The sequence below is a fragment of the Prionailurus viverrinus genome, chromosome B1 (genome assembly GCF_022837055.1).
Source record: "Prionailurus viverrinus isolate Anna chromosome B1, UM_Priviv_1.0, whole genome shotgun sequence".
NCBI classification, from domain to species: Eukaryota; Metazoa; Chordata; class Mammalia; order Carnivora; family Felidae; genus Prionailurus; species Prionailurus viverrinus.
The window spans coordinates 123,724,710-123,752,495 of record NC_062564.1 but is presented as its reverse complement, the minus strand read 5'-3'; the positions used below and the strand labels follow the sequence as shown (position 1 = coordinate 123,752,495).

At 32.8% G+C, this 27,786-nt stretch overlaps 1 protein-coding gene and 1 pseudogene across 5 annotated transcripts in view; one reads left to right on the top strand and one right to left on the bottom strand.

The window, feature by feature from the left end:
* Window positions 1-27,786, top strand: part of RAP1GDS1 (Rap1 GTPase-GDP dissociation stimulator 1) — a 174,858-nt gene that overhangs the window by 107,375 nt on the left and 39,697 nt on the right. For 4 of the 5 annotated variants that reach the window (XM_047856127.1, XM_047856126.1, XM_047856129.1 and 1 more), the window contains 2 exons: window positions 5,452-5,598; window positions 18,870-18,998. In XM_047856127.1, the coding sequence (XP_047712083.1) occupies window positions 5,452-5,598; window positions 18,870-18,998 (276 nt within the window). The remainder of the gene's footprint in view (window positions 1-5,451; window positions 5,599-18,869; window positions 18,999-27,786) is intronic. The other variant, XM_047856128.1, reaches the window with a different exon arrangement.
* Window positions 21,671-21,921, bottom strand: LOC125163875 (40S ribosomal protein S27-like; annotated as a pseudogene).

The following is a 27,786-nucleotide window of genomic DNA, read 5'->3' as shown; positions in this document are numbered from 1 at the left end:
CAGATTTCCCAAGTTGTAGTTCAGAATACTGATGTTTAATCATAATCTCTTTAAGCAAAGTCCAAGTAGAAAAAAGGGAAAAAGAAAAACGGTTTGTAATTTATCTTTTTAATTCTCTTATCAGAGTATTATCTCCGAAGTACATTTACAATATAAGTCATTTGTATTTATCAGCTCAGTGCCTTAGCTTCTGTTTTTGCCATCAGTAACCTTAAAAAGCCTTTATAGCTTTATGCTCTATGCCATTTTAAGCTACACCAAACACTCTAGCACTTACAGCAGTGCGTGTGCAGCCTGTGAACAGCCAGCATCATTAATTAACACTTTCAGAGTATTATGTGCAGGATGCTTTTATAGAAAACAGAAAAAGGGAGACAGTGCCCAAATCCATGGCACTTTAGAATGTTAAAGGTAAACTTTTTATTTGCTAAGAGTTCTTTGAAAGGATGAGAGATAATTTATTTAACAGTATCTCTATACACATATACTTTCTCATGTTCCTCAGTATGAATTTCTAACAAAATTTAGATGAAACCTTATCAGTATGATCAGCCACTGTTTGTTTCTCTCGTGTCATCTTCTGAGCTGTACATGATAGTTGTCACCACAATAACCATTCCTGATGTCACAAAGAATGATGACTTCTGTAGGAAGTAAGTTTGAGCAGGTGAATGCCTAAGGAAGCAAGATCCTATTGTTATACAAATAATTAGAGGGTGGGAGGAAACTAATTTTAATTATGTATGTAAGCATAATTTTTAAAATAGATTTTAAATTTGTATTTCATACTGAGAATTTCTGAAAAGAAATATGAAAAAGGTGATGTTTAAATCACAAAAGTGGAAGGAGCATGGAAATCATAGACTTTTAAATTGTAAAAATAAATTAATACTGTAAAAAATGTATTTCAGATAATATTTGCTATTGCAGAGTCTAGTTTTTTTGTTTTTTGTTTTTTTTTATATCCAGCAACATGCCACCTCCCCAATTTTTTTCTCTTTAGTCTTTTCAGAGAGTTGAGTCTTTTCTTTTGGAAATCTGGTGATGATAGAAATGATAACTATGTATTTGCTGATGTTATTATAAGGCTTTTCTATAAAGCATGAATATAAAAAAGTTCCAGAATTATGCCTATCTCATCATATTTTACATGAAAGGCACTTTCTACTAGCTACTTGGCTGCCTTTCCATTTTTTCTTTCAAGTTGTAACATCTATGTATCTCTGCATTTATCTGTTTCCCTCGTTTCCTCCCTAACTTGAACTGTTGTGGGGTTTTATTTTTTCATGTACATGCTGTATACACTTCATACTAAATTGTCTTATTGAATGTACAGAAAAGTGGACTGTCAACAAAGACCTGCTTTTGTATATTCTGGAATAGGTTCAGCCTTACCTATCAGATTGCCTAATCTTTAAAAGTCAAGCAACCCCACAACCCCAAGTCAAACAATACCCAAGTAGTAGTAGAGTGATGAAGCCACAGGAATTCACACACTGCTGGGAGGAGTGAACACTGGCCTTGGAAATTATGTTTCCATTATGTTGTCATTATGGAGAACCTAGAAGATGTGCAAATTGTGTGAACCAACAGTACCATCTGTGAATTATTAATGATAGCCCAAACCTAGGAACAACCCAAGTAACAGTCATCAAAAGAAGAGGCAAATAATTGCAAATAACAAAACATGAGTTTCACAAACCTAATGTTGAGTGTTAGAAGACAGGCACAAAAGGATAAATGAGGGGCGCCTGGGGTGGCTCAGTCTGTTAAGCATCCAACTTCGTCTCAGGTCATGATCTCGCGGTTCATGAGTTCAAGCCCTGCATCAGGCTCCGTGCTGATAGCTCGGGAGCCTGCAGCTTGCTTCGGATTCTGTCTCCCTCTCTCTCTATTCCTTCCCCATTCACGCTCTGTCTCTTTCTCTCTCAAAAATAAATAAACATTAAAAAAAAAATACAACATGATTCCATTCAAATAAAGTTCAAAAAACAACCAGAGCTAAACTATTCTATAACCATATTGTGCTGCTTAAAACAAAAGCAATTATATTATTTTCATTTTCATTCTCTTTCTTTCTGACACATATACCCATACACCACACATACACACATTCACTCATTCACATTCATCCTCAAAGTGAATGATAATTACCAAAATGTAGGCATAGGCCCCACTTATTCAGTAAATACCAAGTGTCTACTACGTACTGAGTATTGTTGTCCACAGGGAGAGAAATATACAAGTCAATCTGAAATTAGAATACACTCTAGCACATCACAATGATTGTATTCAGTGGTTGTGTTTAGGTTCTTTCCTCAGCCTTAGGGTATGACTTGTACCTGATGATGGAATACCAACTTGGTAACTTTTTTTGGTAACATTTTTTTTTTCTCATTTGTGAAACATAATAACCATGACATATAAGTTTTATTGCTTCCTGCTTTTGGCTACTGAAAAGTAATGGAAGTGCAGTATCTCTTTAGATTCATAGCTCTCCTCTTACCTGGTGTGAAGAAAGATCATACTTGTGCTGGAAAATACTTCCTGTGACAAGTCATAATTAAAGAATGTACCAGGGCCCCTAAAGAGTTGGTGGGCTGCACTTTCATCAGTGGTTGGATACCTTGTAACTATCGGAAATTAAGATAAATTCTATTTCTAGAAGTAACATGGCAGGATGCGTCACAAGTTAGAAGATACTATGAGAAGAGTTAAAAGTCAGCCTACATTCTGGGGATATGAAAGTTTAGGATAAGGTACCTTTGTAAATTGTTTTTAAGTGAACAATAATAACTCATTTTAATACTGTAACATAAAGCTATAGAGCTACCTTTATTGTAGGAGAATAATTTATATGGATTTGTGCAATGAGAGATGATCTAATATGTATTTAAATGATTTGTAAGACATTTTTAAAGACATACTCTTTCACTGGTTTTGGTGAAGTAATAGAATTCAGCATTTTACATTCCTCAGATTCATCCCTGGCTAACTTACCAAAATAGGAGGTGGTGAGGGGGAGGGAGGGAGAGAGGGAGGAATGAAGGAAGGAAGGAAAGAAGGAAGGAACTGTATAAATGTTGCTGTAGTGATGGTTAATATTTTTTTTAGCTTAGATTTCTATTAGTATATCTGCTTTGCTTTTTTCCTCAAATTTAGTATAATGTAATTTCTACTATAGAGATTGAGTTTACATTCTGTAACCAACTCCTGATAATACATGACTGAAGATCTTTGTTGTAAATAATCCAAACCGGGCAGGAAGGGAGGAAGGAAACTGAAGAAGGAAGCAAAGGACAGGAGGAAAAACACTGTGTCTCTGAAACACAAATAGGTAGTTTGCTTTCTAATTGTAGTTACGTTCTTATTTACTGCACTATTAAATTTGATGAACAAATTTGTTGAATAAATTTGTATTAAAGTTTGTTACATTATTGAATATTTTGAATATTGAATAGCTAACTTTTGAAAGCCAGCTTAGCTTTTAAAATTCATAGCAAATAGGCTCTACAAAGATTCTTAGTTTCCTAGAACATGAAATTAAGGCTTACTTTAGCAATTCTCTAAGATTTCTAAGTCCTAAGCATATGTGATTTATATTTTGAAAGCACGTACTCACTCAGCAGTTTGAATCAAAAACTATTAAAGCTTTGCATTTTAGGCATGGACTATACTGTATATTCATAATATTGAAGGTCTAACCATTTAGATTTGTAATCATACTGTTCAGTTTTCTCGGACATCATCCCCATACAAATTGCCCAGCAATTGAGATAATTTACATTTATGTTATTGGATAGTAAAACCTTGGATATTAGATTTCTAAATGAGATATTACCATTGTTCTCGGCTGGTTTATGACTAGTTACCCTGATAACTAAGAATTTCCTGTGGTCTTATTAGCTGATTAGCATAGTTTCCTGTTCTGCACGTATATAACAATATAGTAAAGCTAAGTGGACATGGCACAAAACTAAGTGAACAAAATTTTTTTTTTCATTTGAGTTATGGATTTCCTGAAAATTTTTCAAAATTATGAAACTAGAATTTATGAGGCCCTGCTTTGTAAGGTGTGTGTATGTGTGTGTGTGTGTGTGTTTATCATAAAAAATGATATATATTGTTTCATTGTCTAATATGATTCAGCAGCGATTATAAAGATATGACCTTAGTTTCAGTTCTCTTATTAGAAAAAAAAAATCTTTCACTTACTAACTTCATAACTGTAACTCCTTTGTGAGCCATTTCTTTTACTGATCCTTTATATTAGGCTTCTGTAGCTGTACTCTCCCGTACGGTGGCCACCAGCCAGATTTGGCTATTAAACAATTGTGAAATGTGGCTTGTCTAAATTAACATGTAACTGTAAGTGTAAAGTGTACTCAGATTTCAGAGATTTGTTGCATAAAAATGTAAAACATTTCACTAATAATTTGTATATTGATAGCATGTTGAGATGCTGTTTTATTGGATTCTATTGAAATAGATTATTCCAATTGATTTTTTACATATTTCTTTTCACATTTTTAATGTGGCTCCTGCTAAATTTAAATATATATTAATGTGGATCATACTTAGGCTCTCATATTTCTATTGGACAGCACTATTCTAGAGTCTTTCGTTGTTTATATGTGGAAGTCAGATTTAGAAATGCAGATACTCTTTCTTTCATCTCTTTCCATTCCTGCGTTCAGGGGTCAGAAAGTATTCGAAAGCTCTTTATATGTTCCAATAGTTAAATGACATCTATTCTATGTAATATATATGTATACATAAGAGAAGGTATGTTTAACCATCATTTTGACCACTGGTTGTAATGATGAAGTGTATTGGTGTGTTCTAGAATGGAGGGAATAAGATGAAACACAAAGTAGCAAGAATTGAGAATGGGAACATGCTTATAGACTATAGAAATGCCATTACAGAGACCCCAGTACTAATATTTAAGAATTATATTTTGTGATCTCGAATTATTCTGTAGGTCAGAAGGTTTTCTTTGATAATAACTAACTTTGAAACACACTGATAGGAAGATATATTTAGTAGTTTCCAAGCTGAGGAAAAAAAAATGTCTACAAAATATTAGTTCCTGTTTTTTCCTCTAATTCAGAATTATCAGTTGTGAAAGAGGAGGTGAAAATTTTCACATGTGATAGTCATACATTCCTAGGACACAGAGAAGTTCTTTAAGCTCCTATATGATGCCAGTGAGAATAATCTTTTTTCTCTGAAAAAGTGATTGTCTCTTTTCCCCATCCCACCCCCATTTCCATGTTTACTTGTTTTATTTTGTTTTGTTTTTCCAAAAAGACATATTTAATGCCCTGCTTAGTTTATTTTCTACTTACTCACTAAATAAGGATTAACAACACTGTTATGTTTTATATTTGAAATTGTAAGGTACGTTTCTTTTTTCTTTTATTTTTAATTTAACTCTTTGTTTTACAGATGAGGGCAGAAGTGCAGTTGACCAAGCAGGTGGTGCACAGATTGTAATTGACCATTTAAGGTCACTGTGCAGTATAACAGATCCCGCCAATGAGAAGCTCTTGACTGTCTTTTGTGGCATGCTGATGAACTATAGCAATGAGAATGGTAAACAAAATTGAAAACTTGCTTTATCTCTGGGGGAAAATTAAAAATCAGACTACAGTACAAACCAAAAATATTTAGAAAAATGATGAACAAAGAATTCATAAGTGGCATATAAAATTAATAACTAGCCAACATTAGATCACAGTGGGTTTCAAAAATACAGAATGGTCTAATTTATTAAATGGGATGAGTTTTTGAAGAGTTACCCATGTTAATTAATACCAAGAGCAAAACAACATAAATGGTTTAAGATTTCTCACTGTGCACATTTTAAAAATAACAATATTAAAATAGCTTCACATTTATTACTTTATATTAATGCCAGGAGTAGCTTTAAAACACAAATACTGTCTATATAAGTAAAATTACTTTATCTAGATACTAGATTTACTTGTAAGAATAGAAAAAAAATTTTTTAATTGTTTTTTTATGTGTATTTATTTTTGAGAGAGAGAGCACACGAGTGGGGAGGGAGAGAGAGAGAGGGAGACAGAATCCTAGGCAGGCTCTGTGCCATTAGCACAGGGCCCAACGTGGGGCTTGAACTCATGAAGTGTGAGATCGTGATGTGTGCCAAAATCAGATGCTTAACCAACTGACTAGACTTAGAAAAATAAAAAAATCTGGACTTAGAAAAATAAAATTCAGGGCGATTGCAGTATCTGATTTTAGAAATTTAATAAATATTTGTCTATAGAAGTTTCTTTTCTCTGTAAAAACATTCTTAGAACCTAGCAACAAGTGACATGTCAAAATTTTCAGATAATCTATATAGTTTTTAATTAAATGAACCTAAAATCAGTGATATGAAAGCTTCACTATACTTTTGAATGTCACAAAAAAATGATTCATCTTCTATGAGTTACAGCATGGATCAAACACTCAAATTCTGATCATTTTCTAGACCGTAATATATACATAAGGTCTTTTTATGGTTTGTTTTATAATGGCATCTTAAGCTGTAGTCTTTGGCAGAGACAGATTTTATTTGCATATTGAACACATTATTCTTTACTTTCATGTGTTCTAGAAACATGTGGACCTTCAGGCATATTTTTCAGTTTTCAGTTTTATTAGTTACAAGTCCAAAAGAAATACTCTTAATAATTAAAAAAAAAAAAAAGATAAACATTGATGACAAATGGCTTCTGACATTTGGCCTTGGTGTTGGTGACAACCACAAATGGTGGAGACTGTAACCCTTGTCCCATTGTGTGGAGAGAGTCACTACTCTCCTCTTGCTGGTGGTTTCTGTATAGCAATTTGGCCAAATACTGCCAAATCTTTTCATTTGGAGATGGGGTGGACTGAAAATCTGTCTTTTCATGTGATATCTGAGTTTTAAATGTTGGGTTATATATGCTTTTTTTTTTTTTTTTAATATTTATTTATTTTTGAGACAGAGAGAGACAGAGCATGAACGGGGGAGGGTCAGAGAGAGAGGGAGACACAGAATCTGAAACAGGCTCCAGGCTCTGAGCTGTCAGCACAGAGCCCGACGCGGGGCTCGAACTGATGGACCACAAGATCATGACCTGAGCTGAAGTCGGCCGCTTAACCGACTGAGCCACCCAGGTGCCCCTATATATGCTTTTTTAGCACTGTACAAACTAAACTTTGAATGTGTCCTCAGGTCACATCCTAAGCAGGGGATACCAGTTTTAAACCTTTGAATTAAATTTTCCAACAACAACAATAATAAAATAGTTTTTGTTTGTCAAACGGCTGACCTATTAAACTCAAGCTAGTAACAAATGGTAGTGTTTATAGGGTCAACTACCACTTTTTTTTTTTTTTTAACCCTGTGGTGGAATCATTTTTGAAAAGAAAATGAACAGGGGAAACAAATGATAGAGTCTAGGTAATCTACAAATTGAGGAGCTAGTTCCTAAATAATTGAAATTTGACCATAATAGATATGTATCTGAATTGCATTAAGAACTCATTGGCCGGTTGTTCATGTTCCTTTCTCTTCAACTTCATTTGGGACATCTTGGACACCCATCTTCACTGGGTGAAGGTCCCACCTTGAGAAAGTGGGACAAGTGCTAAATAGGAGAATTGTTTAGAAAGGTAAATGAAAGAAACTAGTCATGAAGCTATTATAGCTGCTTTGGATATAAAGGAATTAGTCTTGTTATGAATTTGAACTCATTGTCCTTTGAGGAAGCTGTTGTTCAAAATCTATACAGAAACATATCAAATGACTAAATGGTCTTTACAAATATCACTAATTCTAATCCAAAGGAGACTGCAATTTCCTTTGAGTCTCTACAGTAGGATATTACAGCATGTAGACATATGTACTGAGAAGGAAATGTTTAACAACATGCAGAGTCCACAGATGAGATACATAATATATTTGTTTTGTAAGGATAGGCTTTTTTTCTGGTGTGCAGGTATTCCCCAAAAGTAGATACTTTGGAAAACTTGATTAACTTTTCTCAGAAAATTATTGAAGCAGAAGTGTTTTTGTTCCAATATTCTAAAAGCTGCAACTTGAATGCAGCCTCACAACTTACTAGATAAAATAGAAGTACAGTTATCTTTAGTATTTTAAACAAACAGATGCCAAATGTAGAACTATCTTCTTTCCTTTGCTTGTATTTACATTTGTCTCTCATGGGATCATAGTTTGTGAAGTGATTCTTTTTCTCCATAATACTCTTTAACTTACATTCCTTTTCATTTTGCGTAATTATTGCGTCTTTGTTCTGTTGATTACTTTTTCTTCAAAATGCCTGTTTAAAGACTTTCCTACTTAAATATTAGGTCTTTTTGGCTAACTTCAGGTCTTTTGTTATTGTGTACCCCAAGATGAGTCACTGAGAAAAAATAGAGCTTTTTGAAATTCAGGAGACAGTTTTTATTAGCCCTCGAAAATGAGTTCTTTTTATGAGTATTTACTATTGAATTTCAGTACATAAGCTTCTTCTAGTTTTTGAGTAGAATAGTTGACTGATAATACCCCCTTGTTACTCTACCAGAAAAATTAACTGTGTGTTTAGACCCAGTAACTTAAGCCTTATTCATAGTTAGGGAGTTGTTACTTTAGCTTCACAGATAAAAATTTTTAAATACAAAGATAAGAAAGTACTGAAAATGGTCACAAAGACCTACCAATATAGTTTCTTTGATGAGAATATTTTCAAATTGTTTATTAGGCCTAAAAGTGAATTGACACAAGACCATACCTAAGATAATCTTGATTCCTGTCCATCTGGTAGACAACTGTGAGCACATCCAATTTTTAAATACATTAAATAGGGAATAAAAAAAAGTTCCTAACCACATGCCAGACAGATATAGTGTGAAAATACCTATGTGGAAAAGGCATTCTGGTATCCTTTGATAAAGCTGTATAAAATTCAAGGTTCATGAAATTTTAACCTTTTTGAACCAGCTCAAGACTATATACACTTTTAAACTATGAGCTGGATATATTCTTTTGTTTCCCCATTGGTGAAGCAATTAAAATTTTTATACCCAGACTGGTAAGTTTGGAGTATCTGAATAGAAAAAGTTATAATTGCTTAGCCAGAAAAGTTGTATCCATAATATTATATAAATCAAATCATGTTTACATAAAATAAGATAAAATTTTTGTTTAGGAAAAATCATTTACAATTTATCCTTTTGGGAAAAATCATACCTGTTTTTCACATGGCAGAAAACACTCTTCAATTCTGTTGCCCTCCAAAATAGTCTGAGTGTTCGACAGTTGTGGTTATAGTAAAGCATGTTGACAATTTGATAATCAATTTGAGGAAATGTGCTGAGCTTCCTATATTTTCTTCATCTAGTTATTATTCTATAAATAAGAAACCTAAGCCTATTATTATAGATATTTTTGTATCTCATTAGTTTCTTGGATATCTTTTTTTTTTCTAGCATTGTTTACCCAATACCAAAACATTGCAGTGAAGACTAAAAATTTTGTTCAGATCTATTTTCAAATATGACACCATTTTAGCATATAGTATACAGTTGGAAAATATTGACTTTTCTGGAAATTTAGTATTGTCTAAAATTTTTTTATTAACAAAATCAATACTTGGAAGATAAATGGGTTTTTGGAATGTATTGTCTTTATTCTATCAGAAGATGATAAGCTCTTGTCTACTGTATTAGTTGATATTCTCTGTTCACATACATGGCAGCAGCAGAAAGTGGCATTGAAAATATCCTGATAATAATGCCAAATCTGTCATCAAAAATTTACTCTAGGTGATCCACAAATTTAATAAATCTGAAAGTTGATTGCAATTTGAGTACAAACAAACCAGTAATCTAAAGCAAAGCACCGGTATAATTTAATACTTTGTTGACGAATCTTTTCGTGGTTACCATTTTTATTATCTTACATGTACTATGTAATAACCATGATTAATCAGTAAATATCTCTTAGAAAACACTGTAATTGAGAAAGTAATTTTTTTTCTTAATATACCTATGCTAGAGACATAAAATACAGTGAAAACTCTGTTATAATTCTTAGGAAAATTATTGGTGGTAAGCAATAAAACAAGGACTGAAGTGACTTGTTTCACATAATCTGTGCCATAAGAGAGAAGAGTAAAGGAAATAAACTTGCCAGCAAGAAAGGAAAAATTAGTTTCTTTCTAAAATGATTAACATAATATACACAATTTATGACTGGCTTCTTCAATTGACCTATATTATATATGTGTATGTGTGTGTATATACACACACATACACATATATAATCAATTAAGGAATATGATGTATATTGGATATATAGGATATCAGTTTGAAGATATGATATGTATGCATATATATCGTATATATGTGACATATATGTGAATATATATATGATTTTTACAAATAGAGTTGATTTTTCTCTAAAATCTTAATAACTCCCTGTTACCGAAAGAGTAATTTCTCTTTTTTGTGGTTTCTAAAATCTCTCTGGGATACTCTTAAGATAATTCTCACATTGATTTACAGCACAGACTCACGATAACTGAACAATGATTGAAGGGAGGCTGTGCAGTTTAGGAAATGCAACTCAAATGCAAGGGTATGTTGTTGGAGCTAACAATTGAATTTAAGTATTCAGCCTAGTGCATAAATTCAGTTGTTTAAAATAGGCCTGTAAAGCATTTTCTCTCCTCTAAGTAAAGATTACTTTATACATAATTAATTTTAGCTGCTACCTTCATTTCAACCATTAGCAACAATTTCACAATTTTAATCATTTTCCTAGTGAAATCAGTCCAGTAACTTGCCTTACTTGATTTTTCTTCACATTTAAAATAAGAAGAAAAGAAATTAGTAAGGAATAATCCTGATTTAAAACTAAAAAGCACTTTGGTGTGAGCGACTTATTTATATTTACATTTTGGTATTACTTCATTATAGGTAAAAAAGAATACTACTTCCTAGATGTTACATGTTTAGAAAATGATTTGCTTTGCATGAGTGAGGAACTATTTCTGCGATTTATTTACCATGGGTACAAGCTAATTAATGATTACATATATTTTCTAAATACTAACAAATTTTTCCCTAACTTTAAGGTAAAAAAAAATCAAAATGTAAAATTTTATCTTTGCAATTTATTGTCTTTTATTCCCTTAATTATATATTGATTTTTCAGTATACCATTTTCAGTGTATTTTGTGTTCATTTTTTTTTTTCTCTGTTTATAAAGACCTGGAAGATGTGCTTTTAAGCTCACATTCTTTAAAGTCCTGTTTGTCAAATTAAAGTATTCTACTAATGTTAAACAAATTGTGTTAAAGACTTTTATTATGCACCTAAAAAGTTTTTAGGCTTTAAAAACTTTTGTAGAAGATTTCTGAATTTCTACTGTTTGTCCAACAGAGCATTCAGATTTACTCACCCGGTTTGCACTCATGAAGTTCTGCTACGAATGTCATTTTAAACAAATTATTTCACTGAAGGGCAGAGCAGTTAGTTTTTCTTTTGCCTCCTGTTAATTTGTGTATTAACTTGGACCTATTACACTAGCTTAGCTTTTCATCATACTCCTTCTGAAAAATTACTAAAATGCTATTACTTAAGATAGGGTAAGAACTTGGTTTTTAGTAGAAGTGTACCAAATGCACATTTGGTTTAATTCCACATGGTCAAGTAGTGGCATTATTTAGCTTTGATCATTATAGAATGAACTTCTAAATGTAAGAATCTGAAATTTTATAAGAAAAAAAATGAAATAATTCTTAATTTTTTTTGTTAATGATTTAAATTTTGGCATTATGGTACAGAAATAATACTTTCTTAGTATTTTCAGCTTCTAGATTTTTCCTATATCATAATAGTACATTTAGAATTGTGATACTAAATAGATAACACAGTTTTAACTGAGGGCAGTAGAGTAACAAAATATGTTTGTGATTCCTCATTCTCTAGCATGTTTTTCTTTATTTACTTCATGTCTGGATTGAAGATGATTAATTGTAGATATTATTGAATATCATTTTCAAGATTTTCCTCATAGTAAAAGTTTGAGGCGACAGAGGTGGCTTTCTGATTTTAATTCATCCTCACAAGATATAAAGAATTTCCAATTTGGGCTTTCTGAAAGATTCATGGCCTGAATGAAATTAAGCAACTAAAAATTAAAAGCAGTTCCTAATATTTATTATTGTAAATTCTAAAGAGGATATTCTAATCTCTATTATTCTGCCTTAATTTAATTTTTATATTTGTATATTTGTCACCATCATTAGTTATTGCCACATTTTAAATAGCGCAATGTAAATATACATTTACATTTCAGCTGACTGACAGAATTTCAGCATATGAAGCACAGAGGGAGATTTTCTCCACACGTGAAATGCTTCCCAAATTTAAAAATGAGTATTTAGAGTAACAGTAAAACTGAAAGACCAGGCCTTGTTTTTATTCTTGACGTTACTATACCAGTTGAAATATGATGGTGTCAAGCACATGATTATTGGCCACATACAGGTTTGTAGGTGCCAGAAGTGACATTGGAGTAAGTTTTCAGGTGTTTGGCCTTCTAAGAGCTAAGGCTAAAGCCAGGGATAAATGATGGAATTTGGCCACATAGCCATCTTTAATGTGGGGCTACTTACAATGTCTGCCTAGAGAGAAACTCAAGGCAGAGAGGTATCATATGTAAATTCTTTTGTATAAAAAGTAGTAATCCTGCTTTCTAACTACCAGTAAAATCCAGTCAACATCAAACTGCCTATATTTTTTTAACTGAAACATTTTTAAGTAAATACTGTTTGAAAGATGGATATTGGCCAGAAATCAGAAATCTTTTGTTATGTAGATATATCTTGTTAACACAGTTTGTGAACTTCAGTAAAATTTTAAAGTGTGAAAACTTAGTATAATGCTCCAGGGTAACTAGCAATATTTGTTTGGGTTTTTTTTTAAGCTAGTAAATCCTTTTGTAAAACAAAAGACTTTTTGTTTTTAAAGATACATGTTCATAAGATATACATGTTGTGATGAACATTAACCTGGCATTTAGTTTGATTTGCTATACAAAAATGTAGGCTTAAATTTTCACCTACTAGGGATATGGCCTTTCTCTCAGCAATGAGAACAGAGACAGGATATTTTTCTTCCACTAAGAGCTGCTTAAGCAGCAGCTGGTAGTAGTCCTCTTAAAACAAAACAAACAAAACAACAAAAAATTTTAACCTTTGAAAGACATAGTTTTCTTCAGTCACAGTAGACATACTTTGTGGAATTTCCTTTTTAGCAGTATCCATTATAACAAGAGTGAGCCTAGGAGAAAAAAATTAGTCTACTATACAAGATTGAGACATATTCATTCTAGATGTCACTGGATTGAGAAGAGTAAATGGGTAGGTGTCTTAAGAATAATAAACCATTTTTCCTTTTTGTGATTCTGCTTTGGGGATTTTGCTGTTGCTATTGTTTTACATTATACTCACTCGTAATTTTGTCATTATCTCTAAAACTTTTACCAAAAAAAGGGAAATTTTACTCTTGTAGAGACTCTTGATTTTCAGAACCCAGAAAAAACTTTTGAATTCTTTTCTTGTTTTTATTAACTGTTAAAAAGCAAGAATTGTGTAAAGGTATTGCTTTAAACCTCCATGATTCTCAGTACTAATGAATCTTGATTGTCTCTTTTTTTTTTCATTGAAATTACTGTTTGTCCTTGAAATGCATAACCTAGGGCTTAAATTATAGGGATAATCCAGGTGTAGAACACATAATGCATGTTTTTGTTTAAAAAGAGCTTTTAAAATTGAAGTTAATTTTAAACACATGTATTTTTATTTTTTTATATGCTCAACACTAGGTTTAGAATAAAAGTTCTCCACTTTCCTGACCAGTCAGCAAAAAAATACTAAGTAATAAGTAACTGAAAAGGAAGTCTACTTATTCCTGCACATGTGTATGTGTAAAGTTTTTAACCATGAATCATCCTCTTGGTAGCTGTAAAGTCAGTTTCCTTTTCACTATTATATTCACTACAACTTGTTTAAACTTACCATTTCTATTCACTGTTTTACATGATTTTTAATTTTTGTAGCCTTTTTTGGAAGTATATATATGCCAATAGTTAGGTGCACTTTCTTCAGTCTTTATTCTTAAATGGCTTTTATCCAATTTGTATTACAACTCTTCATCAAGATTTATATTTGCTTGTTTTTGTTGTTTCAGCTGTATATAATTCACTTGATTGTAGATGGGGTTTTTATGCAAGCCTGTAAATAGGAATATTGTACTCTTTATACTATGAATAGTATACATACTATTTATACATACTAATGTAGAGACTATGTATTTTGAGTTGTGTATATTTTATTTGACACAGTTTCATCATTAAATCCTGTTTACAAGTAAGTTTAATCTTGTAACATTGTCTATAAGGGCCTTTTTCTTGTAAATAAGGTAAACATGTGTTACAGTCTTCTTAAGAAACTAATTCTTTATAGTAATTGATCAACGTAACTTCAGTTGAGTTACTGGGATTCTTTTCTGGACCTATAATCTATCTATACCAATGTTTTAAACATTAAACTTAAAACTCAGGGGGAAAAAGGTTCTTCAACTTAAGATCTTCTCTCCAGATCTCCATTCTTTGGAGTTTCCATGAGTGTGACCTGAAGAACTTGGAACCATTGAAATTCAAATGTAGGTAGGTAAGTGTTCACACCAGCGCATGCGTTGATTGCCTTATATCTCTTTGTATATGCATCTGTATTGCACCCCCTCAGTGCCTTTCTTCCTCTTCCTCCCCATAGATCATGTAGGGCCTGTGTCATCTTGATATTTTGTAATTCTGTATTTTGGTCAGTATTTGTCTGTGATGTGTGTCAGGAGCAGTTTTTAAAAGTCTTCAGACGTTTATGACATCGTGCTGTCTAAAGACTGTCTTTCACACATAAGTGTTTGCTATGTACGAGCCTGGGTTGCATTTTGTGAATTGTGTTTGTTGAGCTCTGATAAACATTCCCCTGGAGTTGCTGGTATTCATTGAAGGATACAAAACTTCTCAGTCTTGGACTGTTTCACTTTTTCAATTCTAGAGAATGTGAACCATTTCTGGTTCTAAGAATTTTTTCCAGTTAGTCTTTGATTTAAAAGTCATACTCCTGATAACCATTCATAATAACATGAGCGTGTCACCTACTATCCTTTGAAGACCATTCATAAGCTTTCTTTGGGCAATAAGAAAAAGTGATTAAACTTCATCATTTGCTTCCAGCAATAAGAATTAATACCAATTTATTCCACACAATTTATTCTACTTAACCCCCACCCCACCCTCCAAAAAACTGTTGCTAGCTAACATACTAAGTTGTAACTGAAATAGGCAAATAGACCCAATCATGGAATAGTCCCCTAAGCTTAAGTAGAATTTCTACCCAAATAAGCAAAATAGTATGTTCAGGTGCTTAATGTAATTTTGGTTAAAATATCTGAACACCAAAATCTAGTACTCCTACCATGCTTTTAATTTTTATTTCTTCTCCTGTTATCTCATCTGCCAAGCACATCATTGAATTTCAGAATCTCTATTCCATGTTTTGTTTTATTTTCAATCTTCTCTAAAAGGTAGGTAATCCTTTGGCAGTGGTTCTTAAACTTTTGGTCTCTGAACTCTTTTAGACACTTAACAATTACTGAAGACCCTATAGAACTTTTGTTTATAAATATGGACTATTAAAAAAATGAGCTACATCTATCAATATCTACCATATTAGAAATTAAAATGGAAACAATTTTAAAAATTATTTAATATTGCATATTAAAATAATAGCTCATGTTACCGCATCTTTTTATGCAAAATAACTTCAATTTTAAAAATATTGCTGGGGCACCTGACTGGCTCAGTCAGTAGAGCATATGACTCTTGATCTGAGGGTCATGAGTTCAAGCCCCACCTTGGGCATGCAACCTACTTAAAAATTAAATGCAAAATTAAATATATTGCTGAGAAGAATAGCATTTATTTTACTGTGAATGTGTGCTGCAGAAGAATATGATGACTACCAACACAATTTGGTGCCACCGACTGGGTCATAATAAAGCCCAGCGGTTTTACCCACCATTGTTTTTGTACCATTGGGTAAATATCAATACAGTGAAAAAGGCACATAAAATCTTGGTATTTTTATGAAAGTAGTTTTGATTCTGTGATCCTCTGAAAGGGTTTTAGGGACTCCATTTTGAGAACCGTGTTCTAGGATGCCTGCTTATCTTGAAATGAAAATTTGTATCAATCTGTTTGAGTAAAGTTTTTTTTCCTCATTTGGGCCTTCATTATCCAGGGAGAATGACTTGCCTGCAGTTGGTATAAACAGACGTTAGAGTTATTTGAGTATAATTTTTGTTTTAGTTAGCCTCATAGAAGTGGATATAAAAGAAAACACCCAAGTGATCAAAAATGGGTATGTCCATTGGATGACTATATAATTTTTCTCTTTACTTGTGTGTGGTATGTGTGTTGTATGTGAGTATACAATTAATTTGGCTCCTGGGTAGCTTTGAAACACATTTTCCCAAAACAAAGTGATTTTCATGATTTGTGGCGATTTACACCAAATGCCATTGGGCTATACTTCTTCTCCTGATCTACTATAATTTCAAATATTATTGCTTCAATTTGTATGCCAAAGATTTTATGAAACTATGCAACATTTCTTAACTTTTTGCCCCTCATTTCCCTGGAACCAAAATTCATACCTTAAGAGCAGTCCAAGAAAGTGGTAGAGATGCCAAGTTAGGAGAATATGAAGAACATCATCTTCTAAGTGGCATTCTCCTATTGAGTTATCTCCTTCATAGCATTTGTTATTCCTCTGATGTCCCTGGACTGTTGGATTTGTATAGTTTGTACCAACAGTACTGAGGGGGTGTGTGATGCTTACATATATGCAGACATACAGTGGAGTTTGACTCACACTCAATGCATGCGCTAGTGCTCACGCTTACATACCTGAAATTTAATGATTCAACAGCTCTGCAGTATTTGAAGAGGTAGTCAAAATGAGTAAATAAATAAATGAAAGTTAAAAATACTGCTAAAGAACAAAGATCTGCAAAGGTGATCCAATAATAAGGAACTTACTGGTAAGTAATCAAAATAATTTCTAACTTGGAAGGCTTATTGGTGCATGATCATTACAAATACTGTGGCCACAATACAAGTTTTCTGCCAGTATAACACTTAATACTATACCTTATAAGTAATTTAATAATACCTTATACCTTATAAGATAATTTAATAGTGCGAATCATTCATCAGTTGCTGAGTTGTATAAGAAGAAAATATTTAGCATCAAAAGCATAAAAACATCATTTAGTTGAATATATTCTTTTATTTCTGTCTCCTTTTATAACAGATTTCATAACTCCATTGCAAACTTTGAAATTGTTTCAGATTTTTTGAACTCTAAATGTAAACTTCCCTTTTTCTCAGGGCTGTTTTCTTGTTTTGGTGATAGGCCCCTTTCTAAGATAGATGGGCCCCCAACAACTGAACCAGCTACTATGCATACACTCATCAGTTTTCAGGGTGATAAGCCTCTGTTGGCTGTCTCTTCATACTTTACGCTGAAAATAGGAAAAATTAACCACCGAGACTGCCAGGCATACAATCAACTGGAATGTGAGGCAGCTCAAGGGCCTTCATGTTCTTATCTGACAATCACCCAACTGCCTCCTTATCTATTGGCTAAGAACTATAAAGAGTGATGAAGGGTTATTAGGCAAACTGTCAAGGGATGCATGCTAAAAGGAAAATGTGTTTGTAATAAACAGGATTTTTATCTTTAGATTCCCAATAGGGAACTTAGAAGAATTTGGAGAAAATTATTATCTTAAAAATGGCATATAATTTTTAAAAATTTTGAAAGCATTCTTGTATCTTTGGGTGAAACAGTTATTAATAGTAAGTGTTTTGCATAAGCGTGTGTTGATGTTTTTCTTAGCTTATTCTGAGAGGCAGTACTTTTGATTTTCATTTGGTTTATTTACCTTCAGCTTTGGTACAGGTATTCTATCATAATTGTTCATGAAGACCATTGTGGAAATCCAAGGCATATTAAATACTTTAAAACCAATTAGTTTCTTAGAAAATGAAGGCAAACAATGATGACAAAGCTTATTGATCTCATTCTCTTCACCTCTCAAGCCAAATTTTCCTTTCTTTACTAAGATGCTTGTCACTATTATTAAAGAAAACGTTGAAAAGAAAAATATTTTAAGTAATACATTTTTTCCTTGTTAAAACTACTTTCCTTCCTAGCAGTCATCGAAGAACGCTCTGGTGCAAATGATCAAAATAATTTTTGTGTATTATATGTACTTTTCATTATTATGAAGCAACTATTTTTAAAAGATTCTAAGATTCTGTCTTCTCTTGGTCTTTATTAAATTGGTTTCTCTATGCTTTTCATATAGTCTGATTTCCTATAATACAAATATTACTTTGACTAACATTTTCACTTAACAACCAGCAGTAATGTTTAATTATTTATGCACTTTTAAAGCCTGCTCTACAAAAGTATAAGACCCTGTTTTAAAAAAATGATTTGACACATTATTTCATTTCTAAATTTCCTTTAATCATTGAAAAGATTCAAAACTCAACTCTTGTGAACTAATGTTTTAAAATGTTTCAGATAATTATATGGATGAACTTAATCTTGTTTTACTGTACTTGAAATAGTATTGAGTTTGCAATAGGGAGAATAAGGTGTTTTCTTCTTACTAATGTCCATTTGATACATAAACACTTCTGTTTGTTTGTTTGTTTCTTACAGATTCCCTTCAAGCTCAGCTTATCAATATGGGTGTTATACCTACCTTAGTGAAATTACTGGGCATCCATTGCCAAAATGCAGCTCTTACAGAAATGTGTCTTGTTGCATTTGGCAACTTAGCAGAACTTGGTAAGTCCTAGCCATGAACCACAAATGTAATTCACTTATCAGTGTACTTACAATAAATTTTCCTTTAGATGTTAACAACCTGAAGATCCACGTAGATTGTATTATTTTTTGGCAGCATTTGGCTTGCTTCAATGTTTAAAAAAGTAGATCCAATTATATTTTGATTGAATTGTTTGTAATTGGAGCTGCTTTGCTTCCCTCATTGTTTTATTTATCAAAATTTAAAATTTACACTTGTATATTATTCATTAGAATCGAATATTTAAAATGATTTCCACTTGACTTTAGTATTCTTATATGAGAGACAGTCTTGAAATCAAGTATTGTATTTCCAGGACAAAAATAAAGTCGGTAATTTATTACGTTTTATGTAAACTATTTGCTCATCAGGTAAAAAGGAATCTAACAGACTAAGGCTTTCCCCCCTCTTTTTACAAAATCCCTCAAAATGAGAGAGGACTTTTTCATAAAAATATGTTTATAACAGCGTTAGAAAATATTCTGAGAAATCCTTGAAAATCAGAAGGCAGATGGAAACAGACCAGCCCAGTCATAACAGAGAAGGGGACTGATGACTCCAGCACCCCTATCTCTTTCCTCTGTTTTATTTTTCTCTGTATGATTAATGATACTCTTCTTTCTGGCCTCCCTTCCCATGATTCTTGATATAAAGTTACAATTCCTGGTCTGAATCTACCCCCACAACCATATTCATAATAAATTTCATATTCTGGGAACAATGAAGCCAAATGATGTTTTGTCATAACTAAATATAACAGCTAAAGCAAATTCTATTAATCATACCCATTTTATACATAAATAAACAGAAGCACCAGGACTCTAACCTTGGATTTTCTAACTGAAAGCTCACGTTCTTATATACTGCATATTAAAGTCTTGATCTCAGTACTTTACTTTTGCATTGACTTCCAAGTTAAAGGAACAGAGATTATTTATCAGAGCTAAATTTTAAAAGTCTTTTTTTTTTTTCTTAAAAACAGCAACATGTTTAGATTTAATTTCTTTTCATGAGACAGCTAGATTTTTTTTTAGCATTGATGACACACAGTGTTAAAAGTCATTCTTATTCAGTGGGTCATCTCCTGGTATTTATGAATGTTCTTGTCTTCTGTTTTCTTCTGCTTTTCTTCTTTTTCATGCTGTCTCATTATTTCTATCATTCACGTAAGACCAAGAATGAAAGAACATTTATTCATTGTTTTATAAGATATTAAAATGGGTTGTCAGTTTGTGTTTGGTATACTGTATAGAAATAAAACAGAAGTCATGTTATAATCCCTGATAATGTCATAATCTTTGTAACAGAAGCATAAGCATCATTTATTGTGTGTTGCCTGGGTTAAGGTATCAGGATTTATTTGGGAGATTGCATAGACCACCTCAATTCAGCCTCCTCTCCCTGGCCTTTATTAAAAGATGGATATACACTCAATTAGTTCAGTCCGATTTCATAGTCTATTTCCAGTTGTTACTGCCTTTACCCCATTTGGAGGACAAAAGGATAACCAGCTGTTACTGCCTTTACCCCATTTGGAGAACAAAAGGATAAAAGAGAAATATTCCTTTATATACTAAGACCTCTAGAGTTTATATCATGTCTGTTATGTTCATGTACTATCTAGGTTATATGTCAATACTGAAGTAGAACCTTATGCCCCAGAATACTTTTCTTCTTTTCAGTGTGTGCTTTATTCCCCATGAGTTAAAAAATTGACATAGTATTATTTTTATTGGCATAGGGTAAATATCAAGTTCCTATCATATTTGTATTACAGACTTCTGAATATGGCATATCACTATATGCTAGAGTTATTTTTGTCAAAATTTTTAAATAAAAATGTTAAACAGCAGAAATTTTTGTGGTTTTTGCTCACAAAACATATAGCTTAAAGACAAAATATAAAATAATTCAATAAGTACAATCTATTATGGAATTGGGGACAAAAAAGGAAAATGCAGCTCTGCCTTTTTGTTCTCGTTGAACCCTAGTTTATGTACACACAATTTTTTTATATTCACAATTATAGCATGAATACAATTTTAAAGTTTGCATTCTTATCTAATATTATAGATTAAGTATGGATTTTTTTCCCTTTTTATTTGGTTCCAAAATCTTCTATAAAGAAAATTTTCTGCTTAAAACACTAGGATTTTGAGGGTAGAGATGTTAGGATAAAAACTTGAGTTTAATTTCAATTCCTTCTGGAAACTAAAACTTCAGTAAAGGGATACTTTTTAAAAGGCTTAAATTTTCAAGGAAAGGGGGAAAAAAGGGAGGGGAGGGGATAACAAAAACATTTTAGGACCTGGGAAGAAATACCAGCAATAACTTGTGTTTTTAGCAATACTTTGATATCTTAATCCTGAATTGGAAAGCCAAGAAGTAACCAATTTGCTCTTTGGAATCTTCAAAAGGATCAGAATTTGGTGGTATGAAAATCTTATTCTCTTTCCTCTTTCTTTCTTTCTCTCTCTCTCTTTCTCTTTCCCTCTTTCTTTTTCTTTCTGTCTCTCCTCCCTTCCTTCCTTCCTTCCTTCCTTCCTTTCTTCCTTCCTTCCTTTCTTTTTCTTTCTCTTTCTCATTCATTCATTCATTTAATCAAAACGTGTTTATGGGGATAGTTTCCTACTCATCTTGATTCAGGGTGCTTTTAGTGCTGCTTCCATCTGAAGGAACACCCTTCTGTAAGCCTTGCTTTTCCTCCCATAGACTGGCAAAGGACAGTAGAGCAGCCAACACAAATTCCTTTTGGGCATGGCTAAAAACAGTGGTGATTTTATAACATCCTGGGCACTTCACATACATCTACCAGGAGCTGGAGCTCTGCACCAGGCACTTCTTTTTGTGCTGCTTCTTCCCCTCTTCCAGGGTGGGTGGAAGAGGGCCTTCCTGAGGGGGCATGTTCTTGTGAGGAGGTCGTGACTGCTGGAAAGCCCCTTTCCACACTTTATGGTAACTGCCCCTTCCCATGTAAGCAAAAGACTATTCTCTGGAGAGACAAAAAATGGAAAGTTTGTTGTCTGGGGACAAGACTTAAGTTAAAGGAACAGGTACCAGAGTACCATTCCAAATACAGATTAAGTGAAAATAGGTACACTGATGGTGAAAATCCCAATGTTATATCCCTTTGTCCTCTAGAACATAGACTTAAAGGTACTTATACAAAAGCACTATCTGACCACCCTTACAGATAATCTTGCAGTCAAAAAGACAACATATACTCATAGCTCCTAATCAACTTTTAAATCCCAGTTTTTATTTTATTTTATTTTATTTTATTTTATTTTATTTTATTTTATTATTTTATTTTATTTTGTATTTTATTTTGTATTTTTTTCATCATGGTAAGTGTACTCTTTAGTCCCCATCCCTTATTTCCTTCAGTCCCCAACCCACCTCCTCTCTGGTAATCATCAGTTTGTTCTCTATAGTTAAGAGTTTGTTTCTTGGTTTGCCTCTCTCTCTTTTTTCCTTTGCTCATTTATTTTGTTTCTTAAATTCACATGGTATCTGTCTTTCTCTGACTAGCTCACTTCACTTAGCATTATACTCTCTAGATCTATCCATGTTGCAAATGGCAAGATTTCATTCTTCTTTTATGGCTGAATAATATTCTAATAATATTCTTTAAGCATTCATCTTTCTTTTTAAAAATTTTTTAAATATTTATTTATTTTTGAGAGACAGAGACAGAGCATGAGTGGGGGAGGAACAGAGAGGGAGACACAGAATCTAAAGCAGGTTCCAGGCTCTGATCTGTCAGCACAGAGCCCTGTGCAGGGCTCGAACCCACAAACTGTGAGATCATGACCTGAGCTGAAGTCAGATGCTTAACTGATTGAGCCACTCAGGCGCCCCTAACCATTCATCTTTCAGTGGACACTTGGGCTGCTTCCATAGTTTGGCTATTGTAAATAATGCTGCAATAAACATAGGGGTGACTGTATCCTTTTGAGTTACTGTTTTTGTATTTTTTTGGGTACTCAGTAGTGTGATTCCTGGATCATAAGGTAGTTCTGTGTTTAATTTTTTGAAGAATCTCCATACTGTTTTTCACAGTTGCTGTACCAGTTTGTGTTCTCACCAACAGCACAAGGGCGTTCCTTTTTCTCCACATCCTCACCAACACTTGTTTCTTGTGTTTTTGACTTCAGTCATTTAGATAGGTGTGAGATGATAACTCATTGTAATTTTGATTCACCTTTCTCTGATGATGCATGATGTTGAGCCTCTTCTCATGTGTCTGTTGGCCATCTGTATGTCTTTTTTTTTTTTTTTTTTTTTGTGAGGAATGTCTGTTCATATCTTCTGCCTATTTTTTAATTGGATTATTTGTTTTTTGGGTATAAAGTTGTATCAGTTCTTTGTATGTTTTGGATACTAACCTTTTAATGGATATGTCCTTTGCAAATATCTTCTCCCATTCTGTAGGTTGCCTTTTAGTTTGGTTGATTGTTTCTTTCACTGTGCAAAAGCTTTTTATTTTGATATAGTCCCAGTAGTTTACTTTTGCTTTTATTTCCCTTGCCTCAAGAGACTTTATCTAGAAAAATGTTATTACAGCCAGTATTAGAGAGATTACTGCCCATGCTCTCTTAGGATTTTTATGGTTTCAGGTCTCACATTTAGGTCTGTAATACATTTTATGTTTATTTTTGTGTATGGTGAAAGAAAGTGGTCCAGTTTCACTCTTTTCCATGTGGTTATCCAGTTTTCTCAACATCATTTGTTGAAGAGACTTTTTCCTATTGGTTATTCTTTCCTCCATTGTCGAAGATTAATTGACCATATAATCATGGGTTTATTTTGGGGTTTTCTCTTCTTTTCCATTGATCTATGTGTCTGTTTTTATGCCAGTACCATACTGTTTTAATTTTGTAATTACTTTGTAATATAACTTGAAGTCTGAGATTTAGATACTTCCAGTTTTGTTTTTCTTTTTCAAGCTTTAGCTATTTGAGGTCTTTTGTGGTTCCATACAAATTTAAAGATTGTTTATTCTATTTCTGTGAAAAATAGTACTGGTATTTTGATAGGGATTGCATAAATGTATAGATTGCTTTGAGTAGTATAGACATTTTAACCATATTTGTTCTTCTAACCCATGAACATGGAATGGCTTTCCATTTCTTTGAATGGTCTTGAATATCTTTCATCAGTGTTTTACAATTTTTAGAATACAGGTCTTTTACCTTCTTGGTTAAGTTTTCTCCTAGATATTTCATTGTTTTTAATGTAATGTACATGGGATTATTTTCTTAATTTCACTTTCTCTTGTTTCACTATTAGTGTATAGTAATGCAACAGATTCCTGTACACTGATTTGTATCCTGCTACTTTACTGAATTCATTTATCAATTCTAGTAGTTTTTTTGGTGGAGTCTTTAGGGATTTCTATATATAGTATCATGTCATCTGCAAATAGGGAGAGTTTTACTTCTTCCTTACCTATTTGGATACCTTTTACTTCTTTATGTTGTCTAATTGCTGTGGCTAAGACTTTAGTACTATGTTGAATAAAAGTGGTAGAGTAGAATCCTTGCCTTATTCCTGACCTTAGGGGAAAAACTCAATTTTTCACCATCGAGTATTATGTTCACTGTGGTGTTTCATATAACGCCATTATTATGTTGAGCTCTAGACTTACTTTGTGGAAGGTTTTTATAATGAATGGATTTTCTACTTTATCAAATGCTTTTTCTGCATCTATTGGAATGATCATATGTTTTTTTATCTGCTCTCTTATTGATGTGACATACATACTGATTGTTTTGCAAATATTGAACTATGCTTGCATCCCAAGAATAAATCCCACTTGATCATGGTGTATGATTTTTTTAAATGTATTTTTGGATTCAGTTTGCCTAATGTATTGTTGAGGATTTTTGCATCTATATTCTTGAGAGATATTGACCTAGAGTTCTCTTTTGTTGTAGTGTCTTTATCTTGCTTTGGTATCAAGGAGATACAGGCCTCCTAGAATGAATTTGGAAGATTATTTCCTCTTTTGTTTTTTGGAATAGTTTGAGAAGAGTGGGTATTAACTCTTGTTTAAATGTTTGGTAGGGTTCACCTGTAAAGCCATCTGGTCCTGGACCTTTTTTTGTTTGGAGTGTTTTGATGACTGCTTCAGTTTCGTTGCTGTTAATTGGTCTGTTCAAATTTTCTATTTCTTCCTGCTTTAGTTTTGGTAGGTTATATATTTCTAGGAATTTATCCATTTCAATTTGTTAGCATACAGATTTTCATAATATTCTGTTAGAATTATTTGTATTTCTGTGGTGTTGGTAGTTGTTTCCCCTCTTTCATTGGTAATTTTATTTGGGCCCCTCTCTCTTTTTTTTTTTTTTTTTTTAAATGAGTCTTGCTAGAGGTTTTTATCAATTTTGTTGATCTTTGAAAGAACCACCTCCTGGTTTCATTGATCTATTCTATTGTTTTTTGTTGTTGTTTGTTTGGTTGGTTAGTTGGTTCCTACATCATTTATTTCTGCTCTAATCTCAATTATTTTCTTCCTTTTGTTGGGTTAGGCTTTTGTTTGTTCTTTTTCTAGATCCTTAAGGTGTAAGGTTAGGTTGTTTATTTGAGATTTTTCTCTCTTCTTGAGGTAGGCCTGTGTTGCTATAAACCTCCCTCTTAGAGCCACTTTTGCTGTATTCCAAAGATTTGAGACTATTGTGTTTTTGTTTTCATGTAATTTTTTATTTCTTCTTTGATTTCTTGGTAGACCCATTCATTGTTTAGAAGCATGTTATTTAACTGCCATGTATTTGTGTTCTTTCCAGATTTTTTCTTGTGGTTGATTTCTAATTTCAGAACATTGTGGTCAGAAAAGATGTATGGTATGACTTTGATTTTTTTTAAATGTTGAGATTTATTTTGTAGACTAATATGTGATCTATTCTGGAAAATGTTATATATGCACTTGAATGTATGTTTTGCTGTTTTAGGATGAAATGTTCTAAATATGTCTTTTACATCCATCTGGTCCAGTGTGTCATTCAAAGTCACTCTTTCCTTGTTGATTTTCTGTGTGGGTGATCTGTCCATCAATCTAAGTGGGGTGTTAAAGTCCTCTACTATTAGTGTATTACTGTCAGTTAGTTCTTCTAAGTTTGTTATTAACTGTTTTATATATTTGGGTGTTTCCACGTTGGGTGCATAAATATTTACAATTGTTATATCCTCTTGTTGGATTGTCCCCTTTACTATTATATAGTGTCATTCTTTGTCTCTTGTTACAGTCTTTGTTTTAAAATCTATTTTGTCCAATATAAATATTGCTTTGCCGGCTTTCTTTTGACAGCCATTTGTATGGTAAATGTTTCTCTATCCCCTCACTTTCAATCTGCAGGTGTGTTTTGGTCTGAAATGATAAGCAGCATGTAGTTGGGTCTTGTTTTTTAATTCACTCTGTCACCCTGTGTCTTTTGATTGGAGCTCTTAGTACATTTACATTCAAAGTAATTATTGATTATTGCTATTTTGTTACTTGTTTTGTGGTTTCTGTAGATTCCCTCTTATCCTTTCGTCTTGTGCTCTCTTTCATTGTTATCTTTCTTTAGTGATATACTTGGATTTCTTTGTCTTTACTTTTTGCATATCTATTAACTGCTCTTTGATTTGAGATTGCCATTAGGTTTGTATATAATCTCTTCTGTGTATAGCGATCTATATTATGTTGGTGGTTACTTACATTTGAGTCCTCACTTCTCTCCCCACCACAGTTTTAATGTATGGTGTCATACTTTACATCCTTTTATTTTGTGAGGCCCTTGACTGTTTTTTACAGAAATATTTATTTCTACTGTTTTTGTGTTTTTTTATTTATCATACTCTAATTTACAGTTTTTCCTTTTTCACTTGAAGAGTCTCATTTAATAGTTCTTGTAGAGCTGGTTTAGTGTTCATGAACTCCTTGAGAAACTTTTCATCTCATTCTATTCTGAATTATACCCTTGCTGAATAGAGTATTCTTGGCTGCAGATTTTTCCCTTTCAGTACTTTGAATGTATCATGCCACTCCCTTCTGGCCTGCAAATTTTCTGCTGAAAAACCCACCGATGGCTCTATGGGGTTTTCCTTGCATGTAACTGTCTTTTCTCTTGCTGTTTAAAAATTTTTTCTATTGATCACTACTTTTTGGCATTTAATTACTGTGTGTCTTTGTATGGACCTCCTCAGGTTGAATTTTTCGAGGGAATCCCTGTGCCTTCTTAATCTGATACCTGTTTCCTTCCTCAGATTAGGGGATTTTACAGCTATTATTTCTTCAGATAAATTTTCTGCCACCTTATCTCTCTCTTTTTCTTTTGAGATCCCTATAATGTGGTTGTTATCACACTTGTTGTAGTCAGAGTTCCCTAAGACTCTTCTCAATTTGTAGAATTTCCTTTCCTTTGCTCAGCTTGGTTACTTTCCATTACTCTCTTCTGGGTCATTAATTCATTTCTCTGCTTCATCTAACCTGGTATTTATTCCATCAAGTCTATTTTTATTTCATTTACTGTGTTCTTGATCTCTGATTGGTTCTTTTTAATCTCTGTGTTAATGGTCTCACTGATGTTCTCCACTCTTTTCTCCAGTCCAGTGAGTATCTTTATGATCATTAAATTCTCTATCAGGCATATTACTTGATATCTGTTTCATTTTGGTCTCTTGCTGTGGCTTGATCCTGTTCTTTCATTTGGGAGATGTTTCTCTGTCTCCTCATTTTGTCTGACTTTGTGTGTCTGTTTCTGTGTGTTAGGAAAGTCGGCTACTTCT